The sequence below is a fragment of the Labrus mixtus genome, chromosome 18, assembly GCF_963584025.1.
Source record: "Labrus mixtus chromosome 18, fLabMix1.1, whole genome shotgun sequence".
In the NCBI taxonomy this organism is placed as follows: Eukaryota; Metazoa; Chordata; class Actinopteri; order Labriformes; family Labridae; genus Labrus; species Labrus mixtus.
Window position 1 is genome coordinate 10,962,775 of NC_083629.1, and position 11,620 is coordinate 10,974,394.

The 11,620-nt window shown below is 42.4% G+C and overlaps 1 protein-coding gene across 1 annotated transcript; it reads right to left on the reverse strand.

The window, feature by feature from the left end:
• Window positions 1-5,927: 5,927 nt before the first annotated feature.
• LOC132993049 (protein L-Myc-1b-like) lies at window positions 5,928-9,140 on the reverse strand. Its single transcript, XM_061062695.1, has 2 exons — window positions 8,158-9,140; window positions 5,928-7,428 (listed from the first exon to the last, which is right to left on the reverse strand). The coding sequence occupies exons 1-2, from the start codon at window positions 8,702-8,704 to the stop codon at window positions 6,806-6,808; spliced, it is 1,170 nt and encodes a 389-aa protein (XP_060918678.1). The 5' UTR covers window positions 8,705-9,140; the 3' UTR covers window positions 5,928-6,805.
• Window positions 9,141-11,620: the final 2,480 nt, after the last annotated feature.

The window sequence follows — 11,620 nt, forward strand, 5'->3', positions numbered from 1 at the left end:
CTTTCTTTCTTTCTTTCTTTCTTTCTTTCTTTCTTTCTTTCTTTCTTTCTTTCTTTCTTTCTTTCTTTCTTTCTTTCTTTCAGATGGCTGTTCACAAATGGGTCTGGTTTCTGTTTGAGGTTCCTGCCTGTTTAAAAAGAATATCCATGCCAATGTTGTATAGTGCTTGCTCAGTGCTTGCTTATTGGTGGATTAATGGTACATTTTTTACAAAAAAAATAATTGCACTGCTGATTGATTTAAAAGCTTTTAAATAGTGCATCAACTAGCATCTAAATTTAGCACCAATGGCACCATATTTTGGTTCCAGAAGTCCATATGGGACTTTTATCAATTAATACGCTAGCTGGGATACTCCACAGCCATTGTGTCATAAAAAATAAGATAAAAATATTTTTAAAAAACAATGCAATTTTCGGACACCTAAATGGTCCCATTCATTTGATCCTGCATACATTTTGTCATTTTTGGGGCAGTTACCAAACTGAAAACAAACCATTGACATACTCTGTTGTTAAGTGAATGAAAGGAAACATGATTGACTTTCTTTTATTTACACATTTCGCAGACTTGGTGTAACATTATGAATAATCAGGACTTCTTACATTCTTCCGTGTCCCTCGGAAGAATGTAAGAAGTCCTACATTTACTGTCCTTGTCCCCGTCTTTTACGGCCAGAAACCAGAGAGTGTTCATTCAGACGAGCCAAGGTAACTATATCAGTATAGATATATCACTATAACAATGTCAGTGTGCAAAGAAGAAACCAGGTTCAACATCATAAGCCTTGTATAAAGTAAGAAGCAGAACAGTGCAGTGTCTCTCCCATTCATTGTTTGTGAATGTGTGCATTGGGAGTGAGTTGCCAGGGTGAGTGTAGTACAGCAGTTGTCACAGTTGCACCCCCACACACACCAACCCCCCACGCCCTGCTTAACCATTAACCGGCACCATAGTTACATCATCAGGGCCAATGCTCCAGTGACCACAGACCCTATAGGTTACTTGTGTTTGTGTCTCTAGACTCTTAACAGTCACTTTATGTGTCATTTTTAATTGCCTCACACAATAATTACCCACTGTGTCACCATCAGCTCATGTACAGTATTGGCCATGCTTGTGTTTTTGTTTACATCAGCTGTTGGGCTGTCTGTCCGCTGGGTGATTGTGTCACAAGCTCAGGTCAGAGAGTTTAGTGCATGCCACTGACAGCACACGCAGCGTGATGCTCCGAGGACCTTTTGATGGATTCATTATAATCAGAGCTGTGGTGTGTTTTGGTCCAGATGGCAGCAGTGTTTACACTAACGGGATTAGGATTAGCTCCAGATTAGACAGGCGAGTTGAAAGGCCTGCTCCTCTGACACGACACGACCGCCTGGCCCCACGCTTACCATCCCAAATTTATCTCAGATAATGCAAACCCACAAGGATGAAGAGGGGAAATAAGGTGCTCGTGGGAATGGGTGTAAACAAAACAACGCTTTTTTTTTTGCTGCACAACAGGTGCTGAACAGGAAGTCCTCACACCTTGAGTGTTAATTTGGGTTTAAAGGCAGACCAATTTGTTTGACTGGCAGAAGTTTTGAGCGAAACACATGTTTGACACCAGTCAGCTGCTCCCAGATGTATAGATGTATCCAGACAGAGAGGAACATATACAGACTGTTCCTGAATCATCGCTGTTATGTAACACTGGCCTTCAGATGGGGAGGGGAAGCAACAGACAGAGAGAGAGAGAGAGAGAGAGAGAGAATCTGAGCTTAGAAGACTGACCTAGATCAGCAAATGGTGGCAATAAGTACCTGAGGGGAGGGCATGAACCAGCAGACGGTTTCTGAGGGGGGAGGGGGGGAATGGGGAACAACAGGAAAACAGCGAGTTAAAGAATGTGATCTTTTGCATGCCAGGGTATTCGTGTGGTGTTTTAGTGGCAGCCTCAATAGGATCACATGGACAGTAGCGGCTGCAGCCTGAGCTGAGTCCCAGTGACACAACCAGGCAGGAATGTGGGTCAGTAGGCAGAGGGATGAAGGGCTGCAACCAAGGAGAGAGCATTTGATTTGTATTCATGTGTATGTGTGTGTGCGTGCTTGCATGTGTCTGTGCACAGAAATATGCGTGTATCTGCGTCTCTTCCCGCTTGTGTTTTCGAGATTTTCTTTGACCGTCAGCCCCTTTAAAAAATAAGGAAGGGTGTATGTTGAGTGTTGAGTAAGAAAGGCATGAGAATGAGTCCACTTTTCCTCTCTACAGCTGACAATTCCCTCTGAGCCTGTAACCATCTGAAAGCTCCAAGAGGAAGATTTCTCACACAGGAGGTCATAAGGTTATCCTAAGATAAGCTTATTTCTCTTCCCCCCTTACTATTATTATTATTTTGTCCACATGTAGGTCAGACATAAGCAGCCAGTTCAACCATGCTCCTAGAATCACAAACCAGTGCTTTGTGTTTATGGTCCGTTTCCTCCTTGGCCCCGCTGTGTAAACATGCAATGTATACACGCCATACAAACTAGACCAGTCAGGACTCAACCAGTTAATATGGTGGAAACATTGCTCAATGTGTCTGTGTGATTTTTACTCTCTTCTAAAGTGCAGAGTAAAGAGATTCATTACTGCAAATAGCAAGGGGATCTTAACAGTTGCAAAAGTGTATCCTCCCACGGACGAACTGTTCAAAATGTTGCTCAATAAAGAAGTTTGCTAACTCGCAGTTATCGCACACATTTTTCGAACCACACATTCACAATCCATGGTGGTTTAATAAGCAAGAATTACCAGAGTGGCAAGTTTAACTGGTTGTGTTTGTTGTCAGGGAGACCTGCCAAAGATAAGACATGCTCGTCTGCTTCTTTTGTGGTCTGTCTGCGCAGAATTTCAGGTAAGGCTGATTTTCTGAGGTGGATGAGTTTTGTGTGGAAAAAAATGTGCACAAAAAGCATAATCAACATACTCCCTCTCTGGCCATAGGAATGTTTAAGAGTGATATTTGATATAAACTGTACAGCTATCTTATAAAGTAAAAAAATATTATTCAATCTGTTATACAAATTTGAATCAAATGTTTAGCCTTTTAATGTGCAATTTTAAAGTATTTCCCAGGCTAATGCTGCATGCTTCGTTTCATCTGGTTAAGATTAAGCTATTAGAGAGTATTCTTACAGGCTTGTAAATGCCATCACATCCTCCCTAGCTCCCCAGCAAAGTAGTTTATATGATCAAAAAGAACCACCTGATTTATGAGATGGATTTTTGCTTCAGTTTGTCTGAAGAGTTTGTATAAATCACAGCCCGTCTGCACTCCACCCAGCCAAATCATCAATTCTCCACAGTCCCACCCTGACGGCACGCATCACACACTTCTGTGTGACCACCAGTGAGGTTGTCGCCTGCTTCTTAGCACCCTGGGAATATACAGACCTCTGTGACACAGCCATTTGTCTTACATACACATTATGTTTAGTATATGGGACACCAACAAGTTGCAGCTGTTGAGGCCTAAAAGGCTTATTTTTAATAGCAGGAAATAGATGCAGCCCTGCAGATGTGAGAGAATAAAACACATATGGGGTAAAAGAAGTCAGCTTCAGTATGCACATGTGCTTATGAAAGTGTTCACACATGTAATGTAGAACTTTGTCAGCATGGGCGTTGCATGAACTTCAAAGTAGAAAATCTGGTTTGGCCAGTTAACCGTCGGAGCAGAGCATCAAACCGGAAAAAAAAAAGATCCTCTTACTTCACCCCTTTCAAGAAAAACCCTGAAATAAAGAAGCCCCACAACCACTCAATGTTTATTGTTGTCTTAAGCACATCTGCTGCAGTATGCCCCATAATCTTTTTTTTTTTTTAATGAGTGACAATATAAGAAAAAGCCTTCATAAACATCTAAAGTACTCTCATTTGAATCCCCAGAGTAACACTGTGGACTTAATAATTTGCATGATGGTGTTTGATAGTTGTAACGGCCTAAACTGAAACCCTGTAACAGTTCCATTTTACTGAAAAAATCTTCGGCCGGCACTCATTATTAAAGTAGATTTTCTGCTCTTCGGACATACTACAGATACATTTTGTGGCTAAGTGTTAGCAGGTTATGTGTTTGATCTCAAACCTGATATCTGATTTCTGCTTTCACTTCCTGATTTAAAATAAAGCACAAGCAGCACCACAGCTGCACCTGATTCAATCTTATCAGTGTTTTTTGCCGTTTACTCACACCCTTCGGTTCTTATTTATGTTGGCAAACGTATTATTTGTGTTCCCAGGAAGTATAAGGACTACAAAGAAAGTTTTGCAGAAATACTGGAGATCTCTTAATTAAACTTAAGAAAATCAATATTGTTGCAGGGTTGCTATGATCTGTTGTAAGTATATGAGGTCAATTCTCTTCCTCTAGGGACCAGATGCTGATTCTGTCATGGAAATGTTCACCTGTGGCAAAAGTCCTCCCCCAGGGCTGAAAAATGGGCCCAGAGAGTGAACAGGCAGGCAGGTGAAACAGCAACAAGCCTTAACAAAAGGAGCAGTGAGATGTGAGACGGTTGGACTTAGGGTGCGCCGGGCTCGTCTGTCAGGCTGTACTTGAACCAAATGGTTGTTTGAGTTTTGAGTTATACAAACGACTGGAGCTCAAACCACACTTATCCAGACTTGCAGAGACTCGTATTATAGGTCATTGTTAGGACAGGAGCTTTGCCTCTCATGTAAGGAAATATAGATATCAGGGACGTTAGTACATGTTAGGCATTAAGATCAGTTTAGACAGGACCTAAGAGCTGCTTAAATGCTGTCTCGTTGTTCCAGATGAATGCCTGCTTGGATTGAATGTTAGTTTTTTTCAGGCTAGTTAATTATTGGTAATTTTAACCCACAGAGAGTACTCTCCGATTTTCACTCACTCTATTATTACCCTTAACCCCTGCTAAATCTGGGACAGGATGTGCACACAACTGCCTTCCAGCAAATCCTGAAATTATTAGCCAATGTTGACTCAGAGTAAAAGTAAACATAGTGTAAGTGGGAAGAAAACCCTTATTTCCCTTAGGATACCTCAAAGAGTTGCAACCAATTGCTAAACTACAGTATTTAACACCTAATAAACACTGTCCTGCTATTAAAAATGAAAAACAATAATTCAATCTGTTCTAGATCTCTTGGTGGGGCTATATTTTTTTTAGAAAAAGCAGCTGCATCTAAGGAGTCTGACTGTACCAGCAATTACACGGGCCCCAAAGCAGCAGAATGTATAACAAAGTATGTCGCGTAACAAATACAGGGACCATAAAGTTGCACAAGAGGGTAGTGTTATCCATTAATGAAGAGATCAGAGAGATTTTCATTGGTTCAATTTACAGCCACTTGCATAACTGCATACCTGTGTGAAGAGCCGAACTGCATCCAAGTAGCAAATAACATAACCAGGGTCTCCAAACCCATGGGACTGTTCTAAAGATACCAAACGTATAGAAGGGTGCGTGTGTGTGTGTAACCTAGTTCAGATCACATCAGGTGCCCAGCATGCAGCACTGCAGAGGGGAGGATCTACAACAGTACCACACACTCTTCAAGGGCAAGTCTCAAGGACAAACAGTCTAACCTTGTTAGGACCAACAGCTGGTGCGCTAAAGAGCCCTTCTATATAAGACAGGCACCAAGAGTGAGGATTTTTTTATGATCTGTTTGAGGAAAAATTAAATCAGTGTTGTTTCTGTTTCAAAGTTTGAAGGATTCACTTTTGTGCAAAGTGTCTCTAACTAAAGAATGTCATAATTGTGTTCTTGGATGAGCACAATACACACTTAGATGGCAAGGTCAAAAGGTCAAGAGATATTTGGTATTCAATATAAAGAAGATTGCAGTCGTTTTCCCCAATGAAATGTACTGCATTGTGTTAGAGGCAAATAAATCAAACAGAGGTCAGGTTTTTATGCAAATTCTGTATAAAAATTTAATTTTGCTGTCCATGTTAGCATGCTTTAAAAAAAAAATCGACCCAAATCAGGAGAAGCATTGAAATCACAAAGTGACGTGTGTGTATATAAAGTACAGCAGTGCTACTTATTCTTTTTTTTTTGCCCATTTTTTCGGTTTTCTTAACAAAATAGAGGTTTCCTTGATGCCTGATGGCATGTCATAAAGAGGAGCAAAGCTCATTGACAACTCTTGATTTCATCTCCTTCACCAGGAGGGATAAGCTATTATTTACAGAACAATTTGTACATCCAACATTCAGTCACTCAATCCAAACACACCAATAACTGACTCCATCACTCATTATGTACACAAAGGCATTCTCACTTCACTCCATTAAAAGTGTGCAATGATCAAACTTAAGACATCCTTAACAGCTTTCTCTCACTCTCTCTCTCTCTCTCACTCTCACACACACACACACACACACACACACACACACACTAAAGGCTACAAAATGTTCACTATCACACAAGTTAACTATTAACAGCTTTTTTTCTTATTTCCCCATCACATCACACCAGGAAATATCTTAACTATAAAATCAATAGCATTACCCCTGCTCATAACTAAAAAAAAAGAAATGTGCAAAGTAAATCAGCACACAAACTCCTTCTCTCCACATCAGGTTCATTGGCAGTCAATTCACAGGAAGACCACACCTATAAGAATCCATTCCAGATAAAACACACAGCTGTTTACATGAGGCATGATGTTATTTAAAAACAAACTGAAAGCTTCAGAACTCGAGAGTAAAGTTTCTGACTGAGAATGAGGCAGTTCATTAAAAAATAAAAATAAAAAAAAAATAAAAAATCACTCAATTGTCTCATGAGCGCTTCAGTTCAGATAATTTCCGGAGAAGCTGCTGCTGTCGAGATTTGAGGCGTTTCTTCTCCTGGAGCTGTCGTTTCTCTCTGCTGTGAAGATTAACAAGGTACTCTGTCGCGTGGGTCAGGATGGCTACCTTAGGGGTTTTCGCCGACTCCAAACCCGGGATCTGATCCCGCAGGGCGAGGAAACGGGACCGCAGATCATTCCTCCTCTTTCTTTCGAGGAAGTTGTGGTTCTTCCTGCGGTCAGTGTCCTCTGTGTCCGAGCTTTGTGGGGACTCTGAGGGGGACGTGGGCTGGGAGGCACAAGGCGAAGAGCCTGCTTTCTGACTGGATGCTGTGCAGGTGCGCTTGCTCTGAGGCTCTTCTTCATACTCATCTTCCTCCTCCTCCTCCTCATCTTCATCATCATCATCATCGTCGTCCTCGTCATCATGCTCTGGCTCGCTATCTGGTGACCGGGCGGCGTAGTTGTGCTGCTGCCGGTGGACAGACATGTGGAAGCGCTTGGGGCAGGGGTCTGCGCGGACAGTGATGGTCACAGGTTTTCTGACGTTCACAAGCCGCACCCTGCTCTGCTTGCTCTCCACGGTGACTACATCGATCTCCTCTTCATCATCTGAGATCACACAGGAAACAACTCGTCAATACAGAGGAAAAAAAATATTTGCAAGTTAATGTTTCAGGATAGTGTGTTAGGAAAATGCCTAAAAACCGGCAATAAAGCTGAACCCAAATTTAACCATAGCGACTTTAAGGAAATGCATTCCATGGTCAGGCATGCAAATCAACATTCCTCTATCAAGGGGAAAATGCATGAGCTGAGGTGTTAACAGCAGTGGTCATCCATGCCAAAGCTTTCAGGAATTTAGACTTAAGTCATTGAGCAGTGACCATTCATCAGCTATTTAAATGAGCAGAGCTGCTGGCAGGGAGTCTCACTAATTCTGGACATGTGAGACAAGAGATACCGTCACAGTGTGTCTGTGTAGTAGTAGTAGTAATCAATCATCGGTACTCGGTCACCCCGCCCCTCTGCCGCACTCTGATTCTAATGCAGAACCAGTGGCAGGTTTATTGAAAGTGGGGGAAATTCAAGCAAAAGTCACGGGGGCGCGGTTTTTAAAAGATAGCGGTAGTGTTCAGAGCGAGCATGTGGCGCATTGTCACAGTGAGTGTAAAAAAAAATCTGGATTAAAGGTGACTGGCTGTTGTACTTGATAACCCCTCTGCACCACAGACCACAGTTACGCAACAGCAGCCTAGCTTTCCAAATTACGCATTGTTAGAGGGCAATATAATCCGGAGGCAGGGGCAGGGTGGGGCACTTCAGAGCATGGCTGCTTACCGGAGGAATCGGAGCGGGACTCGGAGCCAGACGACGCCGGCTTCCTGCAGCTGTTGGTCGGGAAGGTGAGAATAGCCGCGGGGTCGACGCAGTCTGTCGCCGCTGCGGGGAGCGCGCCGCCGGGGGAGACGCACTGCGCCTTGCTCGGTCTCACGGAGATCTGCGCCACTGGGGAGACACCGGTCTGTGCCGCAGTTGGCAACACCTTCCCGCTGACCTTCTCCAGCTGCTTGCTGGCGGAAAAGCTACTCCACATACAGTCCTGAATGATGATGGAGCTGAGGTTTCCGAAGAGCTCCTCGGTGTCCGGGATGAACTGTCCCTCGCACTCCTCGTCCTGACCCAGGACTTTGGACAGCCAGTTGAGCTTGTCCCCCGGTGAGAGGTGCAGAGCAGCTCCGCTCAGAGTCCGGGTGGGGGACATGGGAGGGGTGGGCAGCAACTCGAACTTTTTCCATATGTCCTCACTCGGTGCGGTCGACTTATAAAAATCCTCCTCTGTGTCGAAATCGTCAAGAAAATAGTGCTGGTAACAGTCGAACTCCATGTTCCCAGTTCTTTTTGGTTTTATTCTTCTCAGAGGTTATCAAAGATCCACTCTGAAGATCATCAACCTTGGAGAAAATATAACAGTGATTAGCTATGATACTAAAACATGTTACTTTAGGGTAGCCTTGAAGTTTCCATCAAATTCACAATTATCACATCTATCCCGACAGCCTACTTTCTCCAACTGGGACCACATCAATAATTCATCAGGGATCTTGCGGATGCGCTTTTTGCAGTGATAGACTCAAACTGTCCTGAAACACAAGGTTACTACATCATCTGCACATGACTAGGCATTTGTTATAATTCAGAGCCAGCTTTAATGGATGGGGGGGACTTTGTGTTCAAGGACTTCCTGCGCAACAGTAGGCCTACCTAATGTTTGAGCCTGTCCCCTATTTCCTGAATGTAGGCAGTGCTTTGTTCCAAGCAGCAGTCATGTGGAGGAAAAGAGGGGGCCCAGCATCATACGCAGCCCTCTTTTTCCTCATCTCAAACTTTCACAGTAAAATCAAGTTTGCACACTTAACTACTCACCAGCTCTCCCAGAAATCCCAAAGTGAATTCACGGCATGGGGGGAAAAAAAACCCTCGAGAAGCAAAAACCTGGCGCACAGAGATCACAAAGATAAAAAAAAAAAAAGCTTTCCGAGTTGTCTACAGAGCTGGGTTCTTTGGACGCTGGTTATCCTTCTGTTTAAGTTAGAGGTTTAAAAAAAACATAAACACAAAAGCCGGTGGCTCAAGCTGCAGGAACAAGGTCCGCCCCACAATGTGTAATAGAAGCCACACAGTGCGTTTTTCGCGCCAGTGAAATATCCTGTTATAAGGCGATAAAAAAGTGCAGGGAGGAGCCTCGCAAAAATCTGCAGTAGATCCGGGTAAGCCCCTCCGTTTGCACGAGGGGAGGAGGGAGGCGATAAGCCCCGCCCCGTCTACAGCTCCAATTATGGTCACAGTGACTGACAGAGTTCATCACTGCTATTTGTTAATGTGTTGTACTAGAAGGGCATAAAGATGTTTGTGCTACTGTCATTTCCCGAGAGTTGATATGCTTAATGTTTACCAAACTCTCATGATATAGCCTAATTATTCATCAAAAACGACACTTCAATAATTTTATTATCAATAAATCAATCATTATTTATAGAGCCAATTCATAACAAGTGTTATCTCGAGACACTTTACAAAAGAGCATATTGGATAATATGCAGGAAGGATGGTTAATGGTTTAGTTTGAAAATCATGCAGCAACCATTAGTCAAATATTTATTTGGTAGGCTTATGAAGACTATATCCTATCTTACTACAGCTTCTCAAATGTGATGATTTGCCAGTTCTCTTTGTCTTGTTCAGAATAACTTAATATTTTTAAGATTGGTTGAATGGACAAAACAAGAAAAAAGTATTTTTGCTAAGGCTTCTTGATATTGTGATCAACACATTTTACTATTACACAATATGAGAAATGAGATAATAATCAGCTCTCCCAATAAACTCTTAATAAAATATAATAAAGTGTATATATATATATATATATATATAGTTTGTGTGTGTAAATATCATACTTTGTAGATGTTACTATAATAACATAATGCATTTGACACAGTCATCATGTCCAGTCTAAAGTCTTCATTGTTGTCTGTGTCCTTAAGCCTGACACAAAGCGGACACGTCTGGACCTTGACGCCAAACTTCAGATTTAAAATGATCCTCCTTAATCCATCTGAAATCAGCAGAGATCAGGAGTCTAATTGGCCTCCAAACTGATCTGTTAAAAACACTTGCTCCTGTTTTTAGGTTGTGTCTGCCTGAAAGTAAGCTCTATGTGAGCTTACCTAATGAAGCTGTTTCTTTAGTCTGTTGATTATTACTGCTAAGAAGCTGCAGGCACATCAGATGGCACACAGATACCAATTTCAATAAGATGTGTTGTGGTGTAAAAAAGTTGTTGATTTGCAGCAGCAGTTACTTATTTGTGTAACAAAAGAAATCCAATGCAGAACATCCTCGACTTCCATGTCAGCATCTTCACTCAAAGTTTAGACTATAGCCAAGATGTTAGTTCTATCCCTGAATACAAACCTTTTCCACACTGCAGGGTGGAGTGCATCTCGAGCACAAAAGGACTACACAAACATTGGGCTGCTGAAGCGTCTGCAGGTGGTGCGAACGAGACGACACCCCTTTACAGTGAGAGCAAGCTCCTTCAGAAACAAACAAGTTAATATCTTAAACAAACACTTTTAGATTTGGTCTCAAGCCTTGTTTGCAGCTCTACCAGAGAAGAAGAAGACCACTGCTTCTAAAAACTCAGTGACCTAAAACATTCAATTCATATTCATATTTTAACACTAACCAGGATATCACCATATTGAACCAGGCAATGATTAAGTAGACACATCATTTCTCTATTTGTCGTCTAGCGTGAACAAATGCTTTGTGAACAAAAGGTCAAAGATCTCCAACGTCTCATGACCAAACAACGCCAGGTCAAAATCATACCCCACCCCTGACCTCGACCTCGTCCCGTCTAACATATTGATCGGTTTGGTCGTCAGCGCGCACGTCTTCTTAATTAAGCATCTCAGTGGATGAGCCGACAACCTGCAGTAGCTTAGGTCCCTTTCAGGCCGAGTTGGTGGCACTTATTAGTGCCGAACATCTGCTTGTCAGCGTCCGGCCGCAGGTCAAACACGTTTCCCTCAGTGTGTGTGGCATATTTAACTGTGGCTTTGGTGAATGTGGGAGAGGATCAATCATTATCTTTTCACTACAAAACATCATTTAGACCCATACGGTGACTCTATGTCCTGCTAAAGGCCCAAACTACAGAGATTCTTTTAAAATAGTGAATGGAATTAAGCCTCTAATTTCACTGATGTCTGATACTATTTGAGTCAACAGTTGACAC